The 24,464-nt window shown below is 40.3% G+C and overlaps 1 protein-coding gene across 1 annotated transcript in view; it reads left to right on the forward strand.

Annotated features, from left to right (window-relative positions):
- LOC126412870 (fat-like cadherin-related tumor suppressor homolog) overlaps positions 1-24,464 on the forward strand; it is an 894,730-nt gene that overhangs the window by 758,230 nt on the left and 112,036 nt on the right. Inside the window, exons 10-11 of the mRNA XM_050082746.1 lie at positions 632-771; positions 1,347-1,588. Of these exons, the coding sequence (XP_049938703.1) occupies positions 632-771; positions 1,347-1,588 (382 nt within the window). The remainder of the gene's footprint in view (positions 1-631; positions 772-1,346; positions 1,589-24,464) is intronic.

The following is a 24,464-nucleotide window of genomic DNA, read 5'->3' on the forward strand; positions in this document are numbered from 1 at the left end:
ACTTGACTAAAGGAAGGGATCAGCTGATAGCATATCAACTGATTCCTTTTATTATCAAATCACCTCATAAGTTTCTTTTCTCACCAGCTCAGTTCAGTTCAGTGATCTACACATTTAACCTTTGCCATTATTCTGTAAAAATGCATTTCAAAAGCTCTGATTCTCATCTTGTCTGAACTGTTTATCATTCATATTTTGCTTCTGTACAAGGCTAGATTCCAACTCTCTTTGCTCCAGAAAAGACTTAAATTTATTTTCATTTCTCTTTTACAGAAATAATTTTCTTGGTATTGCCAGTCTGCATTTTACATCCTTTCTACTTCATCCATCATCATTTAATTTGCTGCCCTAACAGGAAAACTCCATCTACCACTTTCACTGTCTCATTTCCTACTCTAATTCCCTAAACATTGCCTTATTTAATGTGACTGCATTCCATTTCTCTTTTTCATATACAGAGCCATAATGGTATAGAGTGAAAATTTAATTGAAGTAAGACACCACATTAATGCAAGCATGTGTCTTTTTTTAAAATGAACGTTATGACATGCCACTAGTCCAATAAATTGAAGAGTGTAATTTTCCTATGATGAGACTGAGTATTTAGAAATTTTTTGTTTATTTGTTGCAGATGGAGATGATATGGATGAATTTTTTATTGGTCGTGATAAAGGAAATGTTTTACTGGCAAAGAAATTAGATTGGGAAAGAAAAGACACATACAATTTGACAATAAGTGTGACAGATGGTGTTCATACAACTTTTACCCAGGTGAGTTTAAGGCTCCACTTTCCTTATTTAGTAGGAGTGTCTGTAATGTTCTTAAATTACTTATTTGCGTTTAGATGACTGAAGTAATTAATTTTAACTTCTTTAAGCATAGGCAACATTGAATTAATAACAATTTTAAGTAAAATTATTAACTTCCTAAAAATTTTAAATGTTGAATTTATAGTGTATAGTTATCAACTACAAACATTTAAAAAAAAAAAAAAAAAACACAAAAGAAAAAGACCTGGAAAGAATAGGAGGTGTAAAATATAGTTATGAAAGTCACTCAGTGCCTCTAACTGAGACACTTAACTTGTATGCCCATGTTTTCCTACACTTTTCTGGCTTTGAATTTCAAAGGAGTGAACTGGTCATACCAAAATTTGGAAGTCCTTCACCCTTTATGACTTGTCTGTGGGCATCTGTTGTTCATACAAAGTTAAGGGGTAGAACTGCTTTATTTTATCTATCTCTGCATCGTTTGGATTTTCATTTGTAATTGTCTTTTGCTTGTTTTTCACTTTTGTCTCTAGTCCTTAATGCACTGATTCAGCATTTTTTTTCCTTTTTTACAGTTGTATGTCAATGTAATTGACATAAATGACCATCGGCCAGAGTTTACAGAGAAACTGTATAGTGTTGAAATTTCTGAAAATGTTGAAAAAGGAACAGAAATATTAAGACTAATTGCAACAGACAAAGATGAAGATAAAAGAGTGATATACAGTCTGCATGCTGCAAGAAATCCAGTTTCATTATCAGTCTTCAAAGTTGACTCTATCACAGGATCAGTCACTCTCAATGAAAAACTGGACAGGTAGATTTTATATGAGCCCCACTTCAAGTATGCAATTATTCGTTGTATTGCTATTGGAAAACTATGATTAAGAATTTATTTTTCATTAATGGAAACTTCAAAGGGTCAAGGCTTTTCTTTTCTGTGTGCAGTGTTGGACAGCTGTCAGGATGTGAGGAACTGCATTACATAATACACATCTGTAGTATTATATTTAGACTAACATTTTGAAATATTCTATTTAAGTATAACAAGTGGTATAACAAACATGTCTGCACGTATAACAAACATGTCTGCACCTTGCTATGTAAATATGTCTGGAACAGACCTTCATACCTAGTCTTTTGCTACTGTTGTTCAAAGATCATAAGTTACAGGTTCAAATGTATTCCAAGCAGGCAAAACTTCAAAATTCATGTAGTGTCTAATTACAACATGGGACTACAAGCAGCTATAAAAATTAACTATGAATGAAAACTGAGCATATAATTAGTTGTCTGTGTATCTATAGTAGGCACATCTTTGATCACAATAGAAACATAATACTGACATCTTTTTTAAAAATATGTATAGTTCAGTTACGGAAAGCAAATTATACATGGGTGAATCAAACTCAACTAAGAAATTATACTCTTAAGGACTAAAGCCTCCGTAAAGACATTATGTTGGAAACTTGTAGTAGATAAGAATGGAAATTATTCCTTTAAAAGTGATGGCCAGAAAAAGGGGGAAAAGGTTCTGAAAATTGATACAAAAAGGTACAAAAAAGATAGTGATGAAGCTACTTTGTTTTAGTTTAAACTACCTACATTAACTTTGTTTGTCCCATTTACCAGGTTCAGCTACTTTGGACTACACATCATTTCAATGTTTTTGACACTACTTCTCTGCCACATTGAGCTCAGTAGTTCTTTGTATATGGTGAAAGTCTGCTTGACATCTACAGAAAGGAGCATATCTTGTCAGTACCATAAAGGAAGTTCAGTCAGAATTTCAAAGCATAAAATCTTCTCGGTTTTCAAGCAACATCAATTCCAATAAAATTCTTGAGTTTTCAATGGCTAGCTCCACCATCGTCATCAGGAGTAAAACTACAGACTGCTGGGGCTGGCACTATTTCCCACTTATATTGCTGTCATGGAAGACTCCAAGGACACAGAATTTCAAAGGTTTCCACACTTGGGTTGTTCTTCAAATTTAATTCAAATTTGATTTTAGCAGTTCTATCAAGGATGTCTCTAACACTCATCAACTTCTTCCATTGTCGCTCCTCTTCCATACCTTTTTCTTCCAGACTCTTTTGAGTCACCTCAGGCAAACATTTGGAACCATGCACTGCAAAAATTTCCAACTCTAGATATTTGTTGTTGACTAGTTGTTAAGCCTGTTTGATGGCTGCTGCATCCACCAAATCTAGGACATATATGAAGAGTTTGATTTTATCAGAGTTTTCGAAAAAAACTGCACATCTGATACGAGTATCCGACTATGTGATGGCAGGAAACTATGAATTGTGTAGCCCTGTATTTCCTGATAAAATCTTGGTGACTGGGAGCCTTTACCAGAATCTTCTTTAGAGCAGTAATGAAGTCATTTACCCTGCAGTAATTTATCCTGATACTTCTGCAAACATGATGTAGACTATGTGCAATACATGTCACATATTTGAAACTGGGATATGTGCCCTTCAATTGTTTGAAAGCCGAAGGCAGGTTGTATGCTTGATCAGTCACCACTAGACTGACTTTTTTGTGTTGTATGCTGCCTGGCCTCAGGTTCATACAAGAGTCGTTAAATGATTGCATTAATCTGCAGGCATTTGTCTACTTTAGCTGGTACATTTAAAAAGCATAGGCTTTCCCATTCACCAGATAATGCAAAAACCCGCACATTCAAAATATATCTTTGCAGCTCTCAGCAGTATCAATTGAAATGTATCCCACTGAATGTTTGCCAACCACCTCTTTTATTTTATTCAAAACATTCTCATAAATTGACTGTACATAACTTTTTCTCATAGTGCTATCATCTGGTATGACCTTTGTGTGTACTTCTCAAGAAATGATTTGAATGTTGGAGTGTTTAACTTGTGGATCGGAATTTCTGACTGCACTACTGCCATGCAAGATCTGCACTAAACTCATTCAATGACCACTGCTTTTCAGATCGTGAAGTGAAGGCATGTGTCACAGCAGTTTGCTTAGTTTTTGACTGTTGAAGTTCAGTGTTCTTTAAATGTTTGTTGTTCAGATGTGTTGGTTTATTTGTTCCTTTGATGCTTGTTCATGATTGCAATATTTATTTTTCAATCGGCATATTCCAGAATGATGCCATCAGTTTTGATAAACTGAGTCTTGAATTCTTCTGAAAATGCACATAACTTCTCCTTCTTAACCTTCAGCATGATTTTGTTGTGAAAAATCCTTTCCAGTAAAACACTAACATGGTCAACAGGACAGTACACAGTTGATAGGTGGTAGCCAGCACTAAATGAATTTAGTTTTAAACAGTTTCAGCATAATTTTTCAAAATTTTGTTTGACTTGACAGCTGCAGGTTGACCATTGATACTGATGTTGACTGTTATTTCTGAGATTGGCCATTGTTGCTGAGGGTACAAATAATTTCTTGTGTTTTCCATAAATGATATTTTAATATTTATTGTCCATTGTTGATGTCTTGGGAGAAAGGTGATTCAGCACGGAATAACGAGAACAAGTGCAAAACGTAGTAATCTCGTAAAAAGGAGCAACAAACTGTGCTTATTTTGTTTCATTTCATGTCTCCAAATGCATATAATGGACTGTATATGTGAAAATAGCTGTTGTTTGTGTGTTGTGGTCTTCAGTCCAGAGACTGGTTTGATGCAGCCCTCCATGCTACCCTATCCTGTGCAAGCTTGTTATCTCCAAGTAACTAGTGGAACCTACATCCTTCTGAATCTACTTAGTGTATTCATCTCTTGGGCTCCCTCTATGATTTTTATCCTCCGCCCTGCCCTCCAGTACTAAATTGGTGATCCCTTGATGCCTCAGAACATATCCTAACAACCGATTCCTTCTTTTAGTCAAGTTGTTCCACAAAGTCCTCTTCTCCCCAATTCTATTCAGTACCTCCTCGTTGTTGTTGTTGTTGTTGTTGTGATCTTCAGTCCTGAGACTGGTTTGATGCAGCTCTCCATGCTACTCTATCCTGTGCAAGCCTTTTCATCTCCCAGTACCTACCGCAACCTACATCCTTCTGAATCTGCTTAGTGTATTCATTTCTTGGTCTCCCTCTACGGTTTTTACCCTCCACGCTGCCCTCCAATACTAAATTGGTGATCCCTTGATGCCTCAGAACATGTCCTACCAACCGATCCCTTCTTCTAGTCAAGTTGTGCCACAAACTTATCTTCTCCCCAATCCTATTCAATACTTCCTCATTAGTTATGTGATCTACCCATCTAATCTTCAGCATTCTTCTGTAGCACCACATTTCAAAAGCTTCTATTCTCTTCTTGTCCAAACTATTTATTGTCCATGTTCCACTTCCATACATGGCTACACTCCATACAAATACTTTCAGAAATGACTTCCTGACACTTAAATCTATACTCGATGTTAACAAATTTCTCTTCTTCAGAAATGCTTTCCTTGCCATTGCCAGTCTACATTTTATATCCTCTCTACTTCGACCATCATCAGTTATTTTGCTCCCCAAATAGCATAACTCCTTTACTACTTTAAGTGTCTCATTCCCTAATCTCATTCCCTCAGCATCACCTGATTTAATTCCATTACCCTCGTTTCGCTTTTGTTGATGTTCATCTTATATACTCCTGTCAAGACACTGTCCATTCCATTCAACTGCTCTTCCAAGTCCTTTGCTGTCTCTGACAGAATTACAATGTCATCGGCGAACCTCAAAGTTTTTATTTCTTCTCCATGGATTTTAATACCTACTCCGAACTTTACTTTTGTTTCCTTCACTGCTTGCTCAATATACAGATTGAATAACATCGGGGATAGGCTACAGCCCTGTCTCACTCCCTTCCCAGCCACTGCTTTCCTTTCATGCCCCTGGATTCTTATAACTGCTATCTGATTTCTGTACAAATTGTAAATAGCCTTTCGCTCCCTGTATTTTACTCCTCCCACCTTCAGAATTTGAAAGAGAGTATTCCAGTCAACATTGTCAAAAGCTTTCTCTAAGTCTACAAATGCTAGAAATGTAGGTTTGCCCTTCCTTAATCTAGATTCTAAGATGAGTATTTTGCAGCTGTGACTTATTAAACTGATAGTTCGGTAATTTTCACTTCTGTCAACACCTGATTTCCTTGGGATTGGAATTATTATAGTCTTCTTGGAGTCTGAGGGTATTTCGCCTGTTTCATACATCTTGCTCACCAGATGGTAGAGTTTTGTCAGGACTGGCTCTCCCAAGGCTGTCAGTAGTTCTAATGGAATGTTGTCTACTCCGAGGGCCTTGTTTCGACTTACGTCTTTCAGTGCTCTGTCAAACTCTTCACGCAGAATCATATCTCCCATTTCATATTCATCTACATCCTCTTCCATTTCCATAATATTGTCCTCAAGTACATCGCCCTTGTGTAGACCCTCTATATACTCCTTCCACCTTTCTGCTTTCCCTTCTTTGCTTAGAACTGGGTTTCCATCTGAGCTCTTGATATTCATGCAAGTGGTTCTCTTATCTCCAAAGGTCTCTCTAATTTTCCTCATTAGTTACATGATTTACCCATCTTATCTTCAGCATTCTTCTGTAGCACTACATTTCGAAAGCTTCTATTCTCTTCTTATCTAAACTAGTTATTGTCAATGTTACACTTCCATACAGAGCTACACTCCACACAAATACTTTCAGGTAAGACTTCCTGACACTTTAATGTGTACTCAGTGTTAACAAATTTCTTTTCTTCAGAAACGCTTTCCTTGCCATTGCCAGTCTTCATTTTATATCCTCTCTACTTTGACCATCATCAGTTATTTTGATCCCCAAATAGCAAAACTCATCTACTACTTTAAGTGTCTCATTTCCTAATCTAATTCCCTCAGCATCGCCTGATTTAATTAAACTACATTCCATTATCCTCTGCTTTTGTTGATTTTCATCTTATTCCTCTTTTCAAGACACTGTCCATTCCGTTCAGCTGCTCTTCCAGGTCCTGTGCTGTCTCTGACAGAATTAAAATGTATTCGGCAAACCTAAAAGTTTTTATTTCTTCTCCCTGGATTTTGATTCCTACACCAAATTTTTCTTTTGTTTCATTTACTGCTTGCTCAATAATCAGATTGAATAACATCAGGGATAGGCTACATCCCTGTCTCACTCCCTTCCCAACCACTGCTTTCCTTTCATGCCCCTCGACTCTTATAACTGCCGTCTGGTTTCTGTACAAATTGTAAATAACCTTTCACTCCTCGTATTTGATCTCTGCCACCTTCAAAATATGGAAGAGAGTATTCCAATCAATATTTTCAAAAGCCTTTTCTAAGTCTACAAATGCTAGAAATGTAGGTTTCTCTTTCCTTAATCTATCTTCTAAGGTAAGTCATAGGGTCAGTATTGCCTCAGGTGTTCCAACATTTCTATGGAATATGAACTGATCCTCCCTGAGGTCAGCTTCTACAAATTTTTCCATTTGTCTGTAAAGAATTCATGTTAGTGTTTTGCAGCTGAGACTTATTAAACTGATAGTTCTCTAATTTTCACACCTGTCAACACCTGCTTTCTTTGGGATTGGAATTATTATATCCTTTTTGAAGTCTGAGGGTATTTCGCCTGTCTCATACATCTTGCTCACCAGATTGTAGAGTTTTGTCAGGGCTGGCTCTCCCAAGGCTATCAGTAGCTCTAATGGAATGTTGTCTACTCCTGGGGCCTTGTTTCAACTTAGCTCTTTCAGTCCTCTGTCAAATTCTTCACACAGTATCTTATCTCCCATTTCATCTTCATCTACATCCTCTTCCATTTCCATAATATCACCCTCAAGTACATCGCCCTTGTGTAGAGTCTCTAATTCCACCTTTCTGCTTTCCCTTCTTTGCTTGGAACTGGTTCTCCATCTGAGCTCTCGATATTAATACAGGTTGTTCTCTCTTCTCCAAAGGTCTCTTTAATTTTCCTGTAGGCAGTATCTATCTTACCCCTAGTGATATATGCCTCTACATCCTTAAATTTGTCCTTTAGCTATCCCTGTTTAGCCGTTTTGCCCTTACTATCTCATTTTTGAGTCGTTTGTATTCCTTTTTGCTTACTTCATTTACTGCATGTTTATATTTTCTCATTTCATCAATTGAGTCTAATATCTCTTCTGTTACCCAAGGATTTCTACTAGCCCTTGTCTTTTTACCTACTTGATCCTCTGCTGCCTTTGCAATTTCATATTTCAAAGGTACCCATTCTTCCTCTACTGTATTTCTTTCCCCTGTTCTTGTCAATCATTCCCTAATGCTCTGTCTGAAACTCTCTATAACCTCTAGTTCTTTCAGTTTATACATATCACGCCTCCTTAAATTCTGACCTTTTCACAGTTTCTTCAGTTTTAATCTGCAGTTCATCACCAATAGATTGTGGTCAGAGTCCACATCTACCCCTGGAAATGTCTTACAATTTAAAACCTTGTTCCTAAATCTCTGTCTTACCATTATATAATCTATCTGAATATTCCAGTGTCTCCAGGCCTCTTCCACTTGTACAACCTTCTTTCATGATTTTTAAACCAAGAGTTAGCTATGAGTAAGTTATGTCTGTGCAGAATTCTACCAGACGACTTCCTCGTTTCCTCGTTCATTTATTATCCCCATTCCATATTCACCTACAACTTTTCCTTCTCTTCCTTTTCCTGCTATCGAATTCCAGTCCCCCATGACTATCAAATTTTCGTCTCCCTTCACTATCTGAATAATTTCTTTTATCTCATCACACATTTCTTCAATCTCTTCGTTTTCTGCGGAGCTAGTTGGCATATAAATTTGTACTATTGTGGTAGGTGTGGACTTCGTGTCTATCTTGGCCAGTTTCCTTTCTCCTGATAACGGTGTCCTCATGAGTAGTCCCCACCTGGAGATCCGAATGGGGGACTATTTCACCTCAGGAATGTTTTCCCCAAGAGGATGCCATCATCATCATCATTTAACCAAACAGTAAAGCTGCATGCCCTCAGGAAAAAGTATGGTTGTCGTTTCTCCTTGCTTTCAGCTGTTTGCAGTACCAGCAGAGCAAGGCCATTTTGGTTAATGTTACAAGGTCAGATTACTCAGTCATCCAGACTATTGCCCCTGCAACTACTGAAAAGGCTGCTGCCTCTCTCCAGGAACCACATGTTTGTCTGGCCTCTCAACAGACACACCTCCGTTGTGGTTGCACCTACGGTATGGCTATCTGTATTGCTGAGGCATGCAAGCCTCCCCACCAGCGGCAAGGTCCATGGTTCATGCAAAAGATGCAGCACTTTAAACTCCTTTCTTTAGTTGCAATGTAATGTTGTTATACAGCCATTGTCATCCAATTATATTATATCATTAAAACAACTAAACTAGCAGTAATGTAAAGATATGAGAAAAATTACTTAACAATTACTAGTGTGGATTATCTAACCAAAGACTGTCATGCCCAGGTAGTGAAAAACAGGTCATTCAATTTTAAAATGAAAACAATCCATGTAAGTGTTTAATTCTAGTTTTATCCACCTACATTATCATATAAGGAGTTTAAAGTGAAGTAAATACGCCATAACCCCCCCCCCCCCCCCCTTCCCCCCTCCCTCCCCCCCCCCTCTCTCTCTCTCTCTCTCTCTCTCTCTCTCACACACACACACACACACACACACACACACACACTACTTATGCATCTGCACCTGTGCTCATGTAGTATATTCCTAGAGTCATAATCTAAAGCCAGTTCTTGAAACTTTGTTAGTAGACTTTGGCAGGATAGTTTGCTCTCAACTTCCAGGAGTCTGCCAGTTCAGTTTCCTCATTATCTCTGTGACGACACTTCCTCATGGATCAAAGAAATCTGTGACGATTCATGCTGCCCTTTTCTGTGTATGTTTAGTATCCCCTGTTAGTTCTGTTTGGTATGGGTCCCACACACTCTAACAAAATATTCTAGAGCTCGTTAGCCCATCAGTGAGAGAGCACTGCGAGTGCCTGCTGCTAGTGAGGCAACTAGACCATTTGTTTATTACATATTATTATGATCTTCAAACAGGAGTGCATTCTTTTCAGTTACCTTTGTAGTTAGTAGTATATTTTTGTCATTTCTTGTGTGTTTGAGTGCTCACTAGGAGCAACCTTTCATATAATTTTAGAAACAGTGTAGTGTACAGTACCGCCATTGCTATCAACATTCGTATCGTACAGCCTTTCGTTTGTTTTGTTCACATAAGTTTAGTGTTGGTTAGACCATCAGTGAGAGAGCACCACGCGTTCCTGCTGCTAATAAGGCGAATACACCATTTGTTTATTACATATCTTTATGAGTTTCAAACAGGAGCGAGTTCAGAAATGGATAGGCACTGTGATTGCCGTGTTCAGCTGCAGGCAGTGTTGGCTTCCGTCACACAGCTTGAGGCTGCTGTCAAGGGGCATCACCATGGGGGGTCGGACTCAGGGATGCGTGAGGTGTTGAGCACAACCCACGTGTCCCCCGATTGATCCACTGCTGTCATCGCACCGGGTATTGCCTGCACTGAGGTTGACCCCTCACCTGTGCTTGTGTGGGAGATCATTCCAAAGTCTGGCAGGCAGTGAAAGGCTTTCCGTGGGGCTGATCGTAGTGCCTCCCCGGTTTGTTTGACGGACAGGTTTTGGGTGTTATCTGTGGCTGACGGGGGTCTCTGAGTCAGATGCAGTTGTCCATCCTGTTCCAGAGGAAGCTTCTTGGCCCGCAAGGCCTGGGCATTCACAGAGGGTGGGTTTGCTGGTAGTTGGGAGCTCCAACATTAGGCAGGTAATGGGGCACCTTAGGAACATGGCTGCCAAGGAGGGGAAGGAAGCCAGTGTGCACTCCATGTGCATACCAGGGGGAGTCATTCCGGATGTGGAAAGGGTGCTTCCGGTTGCCATGAAGAGTAAGGGGGGCTGCCAACTGCAGGTGGTAGCCCATGTCGGTACCAATGATGTGTGTCACTATGGATCGGTGGAGATTCTCTCTGGTTTCGGGCGGTTAGCGGAAAGGTAAAGACTGCCAGTCTTGCTTCCAAGATTAAGGCGGAGCTCACCATCTGCAGCATCGTCAACAGAACTGACTGTGGTCCTTAAGTGCAGAGCCATGTGGAGGGTCTGAATCAGAGGCTCAGGCGGTTCTGTGACCGTGTAGGCTGCAGATTCCTTGACTTGTGACATCGGGTGGTGGGTTTCCAGGTTCTGCTTAATAGGTCAGGAGTGTACTACCCACAGGAAGCAGCTACATGGGTAGTGGGGGCTGTGTGGAAGGGATTGGGTGGTTTTTTAGGTTAGAGGGTCTCGGGAAACCACAGAAAGGGCGTCTGTCTAAAAGAGGGCAGGTAAAACACAGTAAGGTAGTTGTAGAAATGATCGGTATTCTAGTTGTAAATTGTCGTAGCTGTGTTGGGAAAGAACCAGAGCTCCAAGCCCTAATAGAATGCACTGAAGCTCAAACAGTTATAGGTACAGAAAGTTGGCTAATGCCAGAAATAAGTTGTGCTGAAATTTTTTCAAATGATCTAACAGTGTTCAGAAAGGATAGATTATTGCTGTCAGAAGTAGTTTGCCTTATAGTGAAATTGAGGTAGATAGTTCTTGTGAAATAGTATGGGTAGGGGTTGTACTTGACAATAGGACTAAACTATTAATTGTATCATTTACCGGCCCCCGACTCAGAAGATATAGTTGCTGAACAGTTCAAAGAAAACTTGAGTCTCATTTCAAATAGGTACCCCACTCGTACAATTATAGTTGGTGGTGACTTCAATCTATCCTTGATATGCTGGAAAAATTATATGTTTAAACCAGTGGCAGGCATAATACGTCATCCTAAATTGTACTGAATTCTTTCTCAGAAAATTATTTTGAACAATTAGTTCATGTGCCTACTCAAAGTGTAAATGGTTGTGAAAACATGCTTGACCTCTTAGCAACAAGTAATCCTGGACAAATAGGGAGTATCATGACGAATACAGGGATTAGTGACCACAAGGCAGTTGCTGCTAGGCTGAATACTTAACACCCACAACCATCAAAAAGAATCGCAAAGTACATCCATTTAATAAAGCTGATAAAAATGCTCTTAATGCCTTTTTAAGAGACAGTCTCCACTCCTTCCGATATTATCATGTAAGCATAGAAAAGATGTGGAATGATTTCAAGAGAGATATGTACCAAATAAATTAATAAGTGATGGTACTGATCCCCCATTGTACACAAAATGGGTCAGATCACTGTTGCAGAAGCAATGAAAAAAGCATGCCAAATTTAAAAGGATGCAAAATCCCCAAGATTGGCAAAGTTTTGCAGAAGTTCAAAATATAGTGTTTACTTCAATGCAAGATGCTCATAATAATTTCAACAACAAAACTCTGTCTTGAAATCTGGCAGAAAACTCAAAAGAGATTATAGAGATTATGGTCACACATAAAGCACACCAGGGACAAGACGCAATCAATACCTTCACTGCACGATAGCAACGGTGAAGTCACTGATGACAGTGCCACCAAAGCAGAATTATTAAAGCACGGTTTTCCGAAACTCCTTCACCAAAGAAGAGGAAGTAAATATTCCTGAATTCCAATCAAGAACAACTGCAAAATTGAGAAACACAGAAGAAGATATCCTCGCTGTAGCAAAGCAGCTTAAATCACTTAATAAAGGCAAGGCTTCCAGTCCAGATGGTATACTAGTCAGGTTCCTTTCAGAGTATGCAGATGCAATAGCTCCATATTTAGCAAATTATATACAACCACTCGCTCACAGAAAGTTCCATACCTAAAGACTCGAAAGTTGCTCAAGTCACACCAATACCCAAAAAGGGAAATAGGAGTAATCCACTGAATTACAGGCCCATATCACTAACATTGATTTGCAGTAGGGTTTTGGAACATATGCTGTATTCGAACATTATGAAGTACCTCAAAGAAATCGATTTATTGACACATAGTCAGCACGAATTCAGAAAATATCGTTCTTGCGGAACACAACTAGCTCTTTATACGCATGTAGTAATGAGTCCTATCGACGGGGGATGTCAAATTGACTCCTTATTTTTAGATTTTCAGAAGGCTTTGGACGCTGTTCCTTACAAGCGTCTTCTAACCAAACTGTTTGCCTATGGAATATTGCCTCAGTTGTGTGATTGGATTTGTGATTTCCCGTCAGAATGGTCACAGTTCATAGTAATGGATGGAATGTCATTGAGTAAAATAGAAGTAATATCCGGCGTTCTCCAAGGAAGTGTTATAGGTCCTCTATTGTTCCTGATATATATTAACGACAAAGGAGACAATCTGAGTAGCCCTCTTAGATCATTTGCAGATGATGCTGTCATTACCATTTTGTAAAGTCATCAGATGAACAAAATGAATTGCAAAATGATTTAGGTAGGACATCTGTGTGGTGCGAAAAGTGGCTATTGACCCTGAAAAAGAAAAGTGTGAAGTTATTCACATGAGTACTAAAAAAATCCACTAAATTTTGATCACACAATAAGTCACACAAACCTGAAGGCTGTAAATTCAACTAAATACTTAGGGTTACAATTACAAATAACCTTAGTTGGAACAATCACATAGATAATATTGTAGATAGAGCAAACCAAAGACTGTGATTCATTGGCAGAGAACTTGGAAGGTGCAACAGATCTACTAAAGAGACTGCTTACACTACACTTGTCAGCCCTATTCTGGAGTATTGCTGTGCGGAGTGGGATCCGTATCAGGTGAGACTGGCAGCTAATATTGAAAAAGTTCAAAGAAGGGCGGCTAGTTTTGTATTATCGTAAAATTGGGGGGGGGGGGGGGGGGATAGTGCCACAGACATAATACGTGAATTGGAGTGGCAATCAAAACAAAGGCATTTTTCGATGGGTCAGGATCTTCTCATGTTTTCTCTTTCGAGTGTAAAAGCATTCTGTTGGCAGCCACCTACATAGGGAAAAATGATCATCATGATAAAATAAGAGATATTACTACTCACACAGAAAAATTTAAGTGCTCGTTTTTCCTGCATGCCGTTTGAGAGTGGAACGAGGGAGAGATAGCTTGAAGGTGGTTCGTTGTACCCTCTGCTAGGCACTTAATTGTGAATAGCAGAGCAATCATGTAGATGTAGATGTAGACGTGGCTGCATGAGTGATTTGTAAGCAATCTCCTTTGTAGACTGATTGCACTTCCCAAGTATTCTATCAATAAACCAAAGTCTACCACCTGCTTTACCCACAACTCAGCCTATGTGATCATTCCATTTCATATCACTACAAAGTATTACACCCAGGTATTTGTATGAGATGGCTGATCCCAACAGTGAATTCTTGATATTATAGTCATAGGATACTATGTTTTATTGTTTTGTAAAGTGCACAGTTTTACATGTTTGAACGTTTAAATCAAGTTACCATTATTCGCATCACTTTGAAACCTTATCAATATTTGACTGAATATTTATGCAGGTTCTTTCAGTACTTCATTATACACTCAAGAGCCAAGGAAACTGCAACACCTGCCTAATATCATGTAGGGCCCCTGCAAGCATGCAGTAGTGCTGCAGCATAACATATCATGGACTCAACTAACATTTGAAGTAGTGCCAAAGGGAATTGACACAATGAATCCTGCAGGGCTGTCCATAAATCCATATGAGTACAAGGGAGTGAAGATCTCTTCTGAACAGTATGTCACAAGGCATCCCAGATATGCTCAACAATGTTCATGTCTGGGAAGTTTGGTGGCTAGTGGAAGTGTTTAAACTGTCATGTTGAATGATTTTTTCCCGTTCTTGCAGGATCTTTTTCTGGCCACAGTGATGTTGGAGATTTGATGTTTTACTGGTTTTCTGATATTCATGGTACACTCATCAAATGGTCGTATGGGAAAAATCCCTACTTCATTGCTACCTTAGAGATGCTGCGTCCCATCACTCATGCACTGACTATAACATCACGTTCAAACTCACTTAAATTTTGATATCCTGCCATTGTAGCAGCAGTAACCAATCTAATATTGTGCCAGCCAGACACTTGTTCTCTTGTATAGGCACTGCCAATCACAATGCCATATTCTGCCTGTTTCCCTGTCTCTGTGTATCAGTATGCATCCATATACCAGTTTCTATGACACGTTATTGTAGATAACTGCATCATCTGCAAAACTCTGAGGTTACTACGATATATATATATATATATATATATATATATATATATATATATATATATATATAAGAGGCGTGTTTTTAAGTAAGTACCATTTTGAAATTAAAAAAAGACACACTAAGATACATCAATAATTTTATTTTTACATGAAAGCCTGTGCCTTAATCTACTTTTCTACATAATTTCTGTCAATATTGAGGCACTTGTCATAATGTTGTGCCAGTTTTTTAATACCCTTCTCATAGAAGTCTGCCACCTGACTTGTTAACCACTGCATCACCACTGTTTTGACTTCGTCATCGTGTTGAAGATGCTGACCGCCCAGGTGTTTGTTCAAGTGCAGGAATAGATGGTAGTCACTGGGCACAAGATCTGGGCTGTACGGAGGATGATCTAGAGTTTCCCATTGAAAAGATGTGATGATATCTTTGGTCTGATTCGCCACATGTGGATGGGCATTGTCTTGCAGCAAAACGATGCCCTTGCTCAACTTCCATGGGCTGTTGCTTTGATTCTGGTGTGACTAGGCCACCCATGTTTCATTGCCCATAACAGTTTGGCTTAAGAAATCATCACCATTGTTACGGTACCACTCAAGGAAAGTCAATGCACTGTCTGAACGTTTGGTTTTGTGCATATCCATCAACATTTTCAGTACCCAACGTGCGCACAATTTTCAGTAATTCAAGTGCTCGGTCACAGTGCCATACAAAACACTATGAGGAACATTAGGAAAGTCATCCCGCAAGGAGGAAACCATAAAGTGTCTGTTTTCTCTCACATTATTGTCCACTTCCTGCACCAAACTTTCATTAACAACCGAAGGACGCCCACTCCATTGTTCATCATGCACATTTATGCGGCCATCTTTAAATGCTCTCACCCACTGTCTTACCATTCCATCACTCATAATGTTTCCTCCGTAAACTGCACAGATCTCATGATGTATATCGATCTCTTGTAGGCCTTTAGCACTAATAAATCTTATAACAGCCTGTACTTCACAGTCAGTGGGACTCACGATTATCAGAGGCATCTTAAACACTCAGTACACACCGTAAACAAGGAAGAACCAGACTGTAATGGCATCAGTGCATAGATTAAGGTACAGGCTATCATGTAAAAATAAAATTATTGAGATATCTTAGCATGTCTTTTTTTAATTTCAAAATGGTACTCACTTAAAAAACACGACTTGTATTAATACTATCTACAAGGTTACCAATGTACAATACAAATACCAAGCAATCCAATGCACTTCCCTGCGGCAAACCCAAAGGAACTTCTGCATCTGACGATGATTCTCCAGCAAGATAACATGCTGTGTCATTCCTCCCAAAAAGTTCTCACTCCAGTCCCAAATTTCACTTGATACCTCATATGATTGAACTTTAGACAATAAGCATAGGTGTGGTACCAAGTCAAGTGCTTTTCCAAAATAAAGAAATACTACATCTACCTGCCTGCCTCGATCCAAACCTTTCAGTATGTCATGTGAGAAAAGTGCAAGTTGGATTTCAGATGATTGATATTTTGGGAATCCAGGCTGGTTGACATGGAAAGGTCATTCTATTCAAGATACCTCATTGTATTTGAGCTTATAATATGTTCAAAGTTTCTACAAAAAACTGATGTCAAGACTATTGGACAGTAGTGTTGTGGATCATTTCTACTACCCTTCTTGTACATGAGTGTGACCTGTGCTTTTTTCCAAGAACTGGGCATAGTTTTTTGTTCAAGGGATCTATGATAGATTATAGTAAGAAGATTTGGCTAACTCAGCTGAAAATTCAGTATAGTATATGATAGGGATTCCACCTAGCCTTGGAGCTTTGTTCAGTTTTAATGATTTCAACTGTTTCTCAAAAGCACTGACTCTAATACTTATTTCACTCATCTTTTCAGTTGCACTAGGATTAAATTGGGAAAATTTGCCTGGATTTTCCTTTGTAAAGGAATATTTGAAAATGGAGTTAAGCATTTCAGCACTTGCTTTGCTACATACGACCAGAATGTCTTTGTGTTTCGTGAAAAATCTTTTGACAGTATTCTGCTACAGTAGTCATTGAAGGCTTCACACATTGCTCTCTTGACAGCCAAACATGATTCATTCAGGATATATCTATCTATAGCCCTAGGCTTTGTTTCATACCTCTTATGCCGTAATCTCTGTTTCATTAGAAATTTCTTTACAGTGAATGTATACCATGGAGGATCCCTCCCATTATGAACTGTTCCACTTGGTACACATCAACCCAGTGCACAGTCAATTATTCTTTTAAACTTGTGTCATACTTCATCTTCATGCTCCTGTCCTGTGCTGAAAGTTTCAAGTTCGTCACTGAGATATGACATAAGGATTTTTTTTAGTCTAGTTTACTAAATATACAAAAGATGATGAAACTTACCAAACAAAAGCGCTGGCAGGTCGATAGACACACAAACAAACACAAACATACACACAAAATTCTAGCTTTCGCAACCAATGGTTGCCTCGTCAGGAAAGAGGGAAGGAGAAGGAAAGACAAAACCCATATCCTTTTGTCTTTCCTTCTCCTTCCCTCTTTCCTGACGAGGCAACCATTGGTTGCGAAAGCTAGAATTTTGTGTGTATGTTTGTGTTTGTTTGTGTGTCTATCGACCTGCCAGCGCTTTTGTTTGGTAAGTTTCATCATCTTTCTTTTTAGATATATTTTTCCCACGTGGAATGTTTCCCTCTATTACTAAATATACATATTTTTCTACTTGTTCTAGTTGTTCTTTGTACTTTGGTAATCACTGTTGCCACAAGTGCATCATGGTCACTTATACCATTTTCAATATGGACACCATCAGAGAGGTCAGGTCTGTTTGTTGCCATTAGATCCAATATATTTTCACTACGTGTGGGGTTCCAAACTACTTGTTCTAGGTAGTTTTCAGAGAAGGCATTTAGTAATGTTTCACAGGATGTCTTATCACACCCTCCACTAGTAAAACTGCAATTTTCCCAGTTGATTGTTAGATGATTAAAGTCTCCACTGATGATTACAGTATGACTGGAGAACTTACGTACAAGTGGACTGAGGTTTTCTCTATAAAGTTTTCTGCTACATCGTGAGATGAGTCCTACAGGCTGTGGAAGGATCCAGTTATCATTTTATATCCAACGCTGAGACTTAGTCTTGCCCAAAGAATATCACATGCAGCTTCAATATCTATCTCGGTGGGCATGAGTTTCTTGTCCACGGTGACAAATACACCACCTCCATTTCCCTTTTGCCTATCCTTTTGAAATACACTGAAAGTTTCCCCAAAAATCTCGCTGCTATCAATTTCAGGTTACAACCATCTTTCTGTACCTAGTACACCAAACTCTCGCCAATACAGCCTTCAGTAGTTCGGCCTCTCAGTAATCCGGCACATTTTCTGCTTCTAGTCATTCAACCTGAAATGACATCTACAATAATGAAATTTCGTCTGCAAGAACGTTGTTAGTTAATTACAATGTTCAACCTACCTGTACACTTTGAAACTGTGGCCTTTCTTATGGATCATTGTCGTGGCTTCTAAAGGGAAATACATTTGTTAGACCTTAAGCAGTAATTCGAAATTAGATATAAACTGAACTAAAGTTTGCAGAAAACCATTGTTGCTGGTAACAGTGTTGGATGAGCAACTACACTCCTGGAAATTGAAATAAGAACACCGTGAATTCATTGTCCCAGGAAGGGGAAACTTTATTGACACATTCCTGGGGTCAGATACATCACATGATCACACTGACAGACCCACAGGCACATAGACACAGGCAACAGAGCACGCACAATGTCGGCACTAGTACAGTGTATATCCACCTTTCACAGCAATGCAGGCTGCTATTCTCCCATGGAGACGATCGTAGAGATGCTGGATGTAGTCCTGTGGAACGGCTTGCCATGCCATTTCCACCTGGCGCCTCAGTTGGACCAGCGTTCGTGCTGGACCGTGCAGACCGCGTGAGACGACGCTTCATCCAGTCCCAAACATGCTCAATGGGGGACAGATCCGGAGATCTTGCTGGCCAGGGTAGTTGACTTACACCTTCTAGAGCACGTTGGGTGGCACGGGATACATGCGGACGTGCATTGTCCTGTTGGAACAGCAAGTTCCCTTGCCGGTCTAGGAATGGTAGAACGATGGGTTCGATGACGGTTTGGATGTACCGTGCACTATTCAGTGTCCCCTCGATGATCACCAGTGGTGTACGGCCAGTGTAGGAGATCGCTCCCTACACCATGATGCCGGGTGTTGGCCCTGTGTGCCTCGGTCGTATGCAGTCCTGATTGTGGCGCTCACCTGCACGGCACCAAACACGCATACGACCATCATTGGCACCAAGGCAGAAGCGACTCTCATCGCTGAAGACGACACATCTCCATTCGTCCCTCCATTCACGCCTGTCGCGACACCACTGGAGGCGGGCTGCACGATGTTGGGGCGTGAGCGGAAGACGGCCTAACGGTGTGCTGGACCGTAGCCCAGCTTCATGGAGACGGTTGCGAATGGTCCTCGCCGATACCCCAGGAGCAACAGTGTCCCTAATTTGCTGGGAAGTGGCGGTGCGGTCCCCTACGGCACTGCGTAGGATCCTACGGTCTTGGCGTGCATCCGTGCGTCGCTGCGGTCCTGTCCCAGGTCGACGGGCAAGTGCACCTTCCGCCGACCACTGGCGACAACATCGATGTACTGTGGAGACCTCACGCCCCAGGTGTTGAGCAATTCGGCGGTACGTCCACCTGGTCTCCCACATGCCCACTATACGCCCTCGCTCAAAGTCCGTCAACTGCACATACGGTTCACGTCCACGCTGTCGCGGCATGCTACCAGTGTTAAAGACTGCGATGGAGCTCCGTATGGCACGGCAAACTGGCTGACACTGACGGCGGCGGTGCACAAATGCTGCGCAGCTAGCGCCATTCGACAGCCAACACCGCGGTTCCTGGTGTGTCCGCTGTGCCGTGCGTGTGATCATTGCTTGTACAGCCCTCTCGCAGTGTCCGGAGCAAGTATGGTGGGACTGACACACCGGTGTCAATGTGTTCTTTTTTCCATTTCCAGGAGTGTATTTATGACCAAACATCAGTAGACAAGAGGTAATCATAAGCTCACAGGAAAGTTACTATGAAACTGATGAAGGACATAGGAGGAGAGAACATGAGGATATCTCAAACTGCTGGTGCTGAAGCTTGAGACGTCTTCCTGGAGTACATTATGCAACAGTCAGAAACATGGCAGGACCTATAAAATTATTGTAAAGCCGTTGTGTGATAAACCATACTACTGTCGGATATCATCATCATGACAACTAAAACTTTGGGAGATGTTTCATAGTGAATGTTGAGTGATACTAATATACATGTTCACTCTCAAGGAATAAGTTTTCTGTAAAAATGAATGTATGTTTTGATTTGATAAATTACAACCCCTATGTGTTTATACTAAATTTTAGACACTCTCAGCAATCTGGCACTTCCGCTAATCTGGCACCCATATGTGCAGGGAATAACCGGTTTAGCAAGAGTCTAGTGTATTACGTGAGCCTCACTGCTTTTCAGGAGCACTTCAAACTCTGGCACTTTGTTGCGAATGCTTCAGCAGTTAACCATTAGGATTTTAATACTCTCATCTGTGGCGGGTGTTTCTTTTCATCTTACACTAATACTTCTGGGTTTCCTACAGCTAACATTATCTTGATTAGATGGGGAGTTGCCTAATCTAAAAAGATCGTTGTGTGTGCTCCACATACAGTCAGCTACCTGAGTAGCAGCCTGTGATGTCTAGTGCACATCTGCCCTTTTAAGGGGGACCTATAGTTCTCAACCCTTTGGCACAAGTCCTGGAAGTCACAGACTAGCTTGTCACAGAACCTTTGAAGTCTCCTCGTTCAGTCCTACCTCTCAACCCAGAACCAAAGGGTCATGATCATTTTTGGGGACGATGCTGCAAATTGTGAGCTTCATTGAAACTCCATGCACAAAGCCTGTTCCTCTGAAATTTAACGTTGGTGCCCAGATGACAAGCATCATTTGTTCCAATATGCACCACAGTCTTCAGTTGATTGCATGCTGTTCCTCAGTGTCTATCGAATAGCTTCTTCAGCACATGGAATGAGGTCCACAGGCATACCCATTGAGTGCATCTGGTGTCCTTTCTTGTCTCTTGGTGTAATTTCCCTAAGGGGTACCATCATTCACCATAGGTTTAAACTGCCAGTGATTAATTGACCCCTACCCATTTACGTTTGCCTCCTCTTGACACTGGGCAAAACAGGCACCCCCAAAACAGCTAAAGTGATTCCCAGTGGCTCAGTTTCAGTGAAAGACAGCACCTCAGACTTGTTGGTTTTGAGGATTGGTACAATACCCTGAGTCCTCCCTGGTCCCCATCCACCCTGTACAGGATGCCTAGCTCCACCATTATAATGCCACTCTCACCCAAGTGGACGAGTAATGACAGATCCCATACTTTCAGCCAAGGTCAGCCAAAGACAGTCATCATATGTGTGTGTGTGTACGTGTGTGTGTGTGTGTGTATGTGTGTGTGTGTGTGCGCGCATGTGCACACGCACGCGCAATTCAATTCAGAAGAATGCCTTTTGACCGAAAGCTTACTTGTTTAGCAGTCTTTTTGTTGTGGCTGTCTGTGACTCAACATCTCTACAGTGCGGTGAGTAGCAATCTATTCTTTTCATAAAATTGTCATTATTCCATCCTGGATTTTCCTTTGTTTGGAATTGGAATAATCTTCAATAGAAGAATAATGTCCATTCTTATGCACAAGCCTCCAGCATTATTTATTAATTGAGACTTCAGACACAATTTTAAACAAAGATATTGATGGGTGAGTAATCTCTTAGAGTGCAACTTTCTAGTTGGGTCTGCTGCACCAGTGTACAATTTGCTTTCAAAATTGTGCTATGTTTGTGATTTTTTAAACTGTCAGTAAAATTTTTTTCACTGTGATGTAAGATGCACCTAATATAAATACATAGACAACTGATGTATGTCCCATAGTTTTATCTTATGGTGAATTTTTATAGTCCCAATTTCTAATTTGATGGTAAATGAATTTTGAAGTTTGACCAGCATGGAATAGGCTTATAACATGCAACTTCCTGGCAGATTAAAACTTTGTGCCGGACCGAGACTCAAACTCGGGATCTTTGCCTTTCGCGGTCAAGTGCTCTACCAACTGAGTCTCGGTCCGGCACACAGTTTTAATCTGCCAGGAAGTTTCATATCAGCGCACACTCCACTGCAGAGTGAAAATCTCATTCTGGAAACATCCCCCAGGCTGTGGCTAAGCCATGTCTCTGCAATATCCTTTCTTTCAGGAGTGGTAGTTCTGCAAGGTTTGCAGGAGAGCTTCTGTAAAATTTGGAAGGTAGGAGACGAGGTACTGGCAGAAGTAAAGCTGTGAGGACGGGGCATGAGTCGTGCTTGGGCAGCTCAGTTGGTGGAGCACTTGCCCACGAAAGGCAAAGATCCCGAGTTCGAGTCTTGCTCCGGCACACAGTTTTAATCTGCCAGGAAGTTTCATATCAGCACACACTCTGCTGCAGAGTGAAAATCTCATTCTGGAGGCTTATAACATGTTTCTTAAAACACATTTTATACTTAAATATATTATCTCAGAATGTTTAGTCATTGTAATTCTGGAGTACTGAATAGGCTTTATAAATGTAATCTTTGTGTAATTATACAGGACTCTATGCATAATGCACATCTAATGTATGTATGAAAATTTTTTATGTTGCACTGTGTGCAGCCATTGCATGCACTTCATGTATAATTTGTTCTCCTTCGAGAGCAGGTGCCTTGAGATTGGTCTGAATTTGGCTGATATTGAGAGTCTAAGAAAATAATGAATATAGTTGTGCACAATATGATACAGTTCCTAACATCAAAATATCTCACATGCGCTGCACACATAACAACACTTGTCACAAACTGTGCTGCATGCAGTGTGGCTGTGAGTTGTCAATAAAAATCAACCAATAGCAATTATTACTTAGTATTTATCATTTCTAGAAGTTTCTCAAAATTTCTCATGATTTTAATGTTCATATGTTCTGGAATATTAAATGTGTGTATAAATAGCAGCACTCTCCATCCATGAGGTCACTTCTGTTCTGGCTGTATGCTGATGTCTGTAACAAACATGTTTTCAGTGGTAAGTGTTGTACTTCAGTGACATTATTGGGAAACAACAGTCCTACATATGTTTGGCCCTGTACCATGTCATGAAACTCAATATGACAGAAACTGATAAAATCACACATTTGATGAAAGGAGTCACAGAAAACTTGTACCAAGTTCTTCTTTTGAAGAAAGTCATAACAACAGAGGAATTCATCAAGTGGTGCCAGCGACAGTCATAAGGTGGTCAAGGAGAACTGTGGATCACTAAATGTTATGAGCAGCCACAACTCATCCCTGAAGGTATGTTCATAAGGACAGCTGAACCAGTCCAGGAAATGCAGCTTAAGCCATCAATGAAGATTCATTCTCCACTTCAAATTGCCAGTAGAATCTGGCCTGACCAATGAATAACATTGGTGAGTGTTAGCCATTCTGGGCCAATGTTCAGATGCTTTTCAATCCAGAGGTGGAAAAAACAGATCAAATGGCCCAATGTAAAGTATTGTTTCAGCACTGCCTAATATATCAACAATAATTAATTTTTGAAAGTATAATGTAAAAGGATAGATAAAAAATCTACTTATCAAGCAGCAGCAGAAGCACACATATATAAAAGGTATTAAAAGTTTGCAAGCTTTCAGAGCCAGTGGTTCCTTCTTCTGGCAGAAGGGTTGAAGGGGAAGAAAGACTCCTTTTCGTTCACCCCTCTTCCTTCCCCTTCAACTCTCCTGCCAGAAGAAGGAGCCACTGGCTCCAAAGGCTGCCTTTAATACCTTTTATGTATGTGTTCTCCTAGCACTGCTTGGTGAGCAGATTTTTTTATCTATCCAGTTACATTATGTTTCAACACCAGAGGTCACCCACCAGTTAGCCAGTGCTCATGCATGGTGTCGCCTGCTGAATGACAAATAAGCCAGGGGGAAGCAGGGGAGATGCTGCAAAATGATATCATTCAACTTCCAGAGAGTCCTGGACCCGTCACATGTGATGGGGTTTCTGTATTGACTACAGGCAACTAAACAAAATATGTCTACCCATTACCATTCATTGATGACACCATGTACTGCTTGAAAAGACAAAAATATTTCTCATCTATGGACATGGTGACAGTCTACTGGCAGATTGAGATTGATGTGGCTGACTGAAAAAAAAACTGCCTTCATAACTTTTGACAACCTCTATAGGTTCAGAATTATGCCATTTGGGGTCCAGCCACCTTCAGGCACATGATGGACAATCTACTTCGACACATTAAATGGGCAATGTGTCTTTGCTGTCTGGATGTCATTGTTGTTTTTTTACAGATATCTGAAGAACATCTAAGCTGCCTGACAGCTGTGTTGAGTGTGTTCAAACAGGTCTCCACCTGAGTCCAAGAAGCTGCCTCTTCACTACCTGAGAAATAAAAAT

This window comes from Schistocerca serialis, chromosome 7 (assembly GCF_023864345.2).
Source record: "Schistocerca serialis cubense isolate TAMUIC-IGC-003099 chromosome 7, iqSchSeri2.2, whole genome shotgun sequence".
In the NCBI taxonomy this organism is placed as follows: Eukaryota; Metazoa; Arthropoda; class Insecta; order Orthoptera; family Acrididae; genus Schistocerca; species Schistocerca serialis.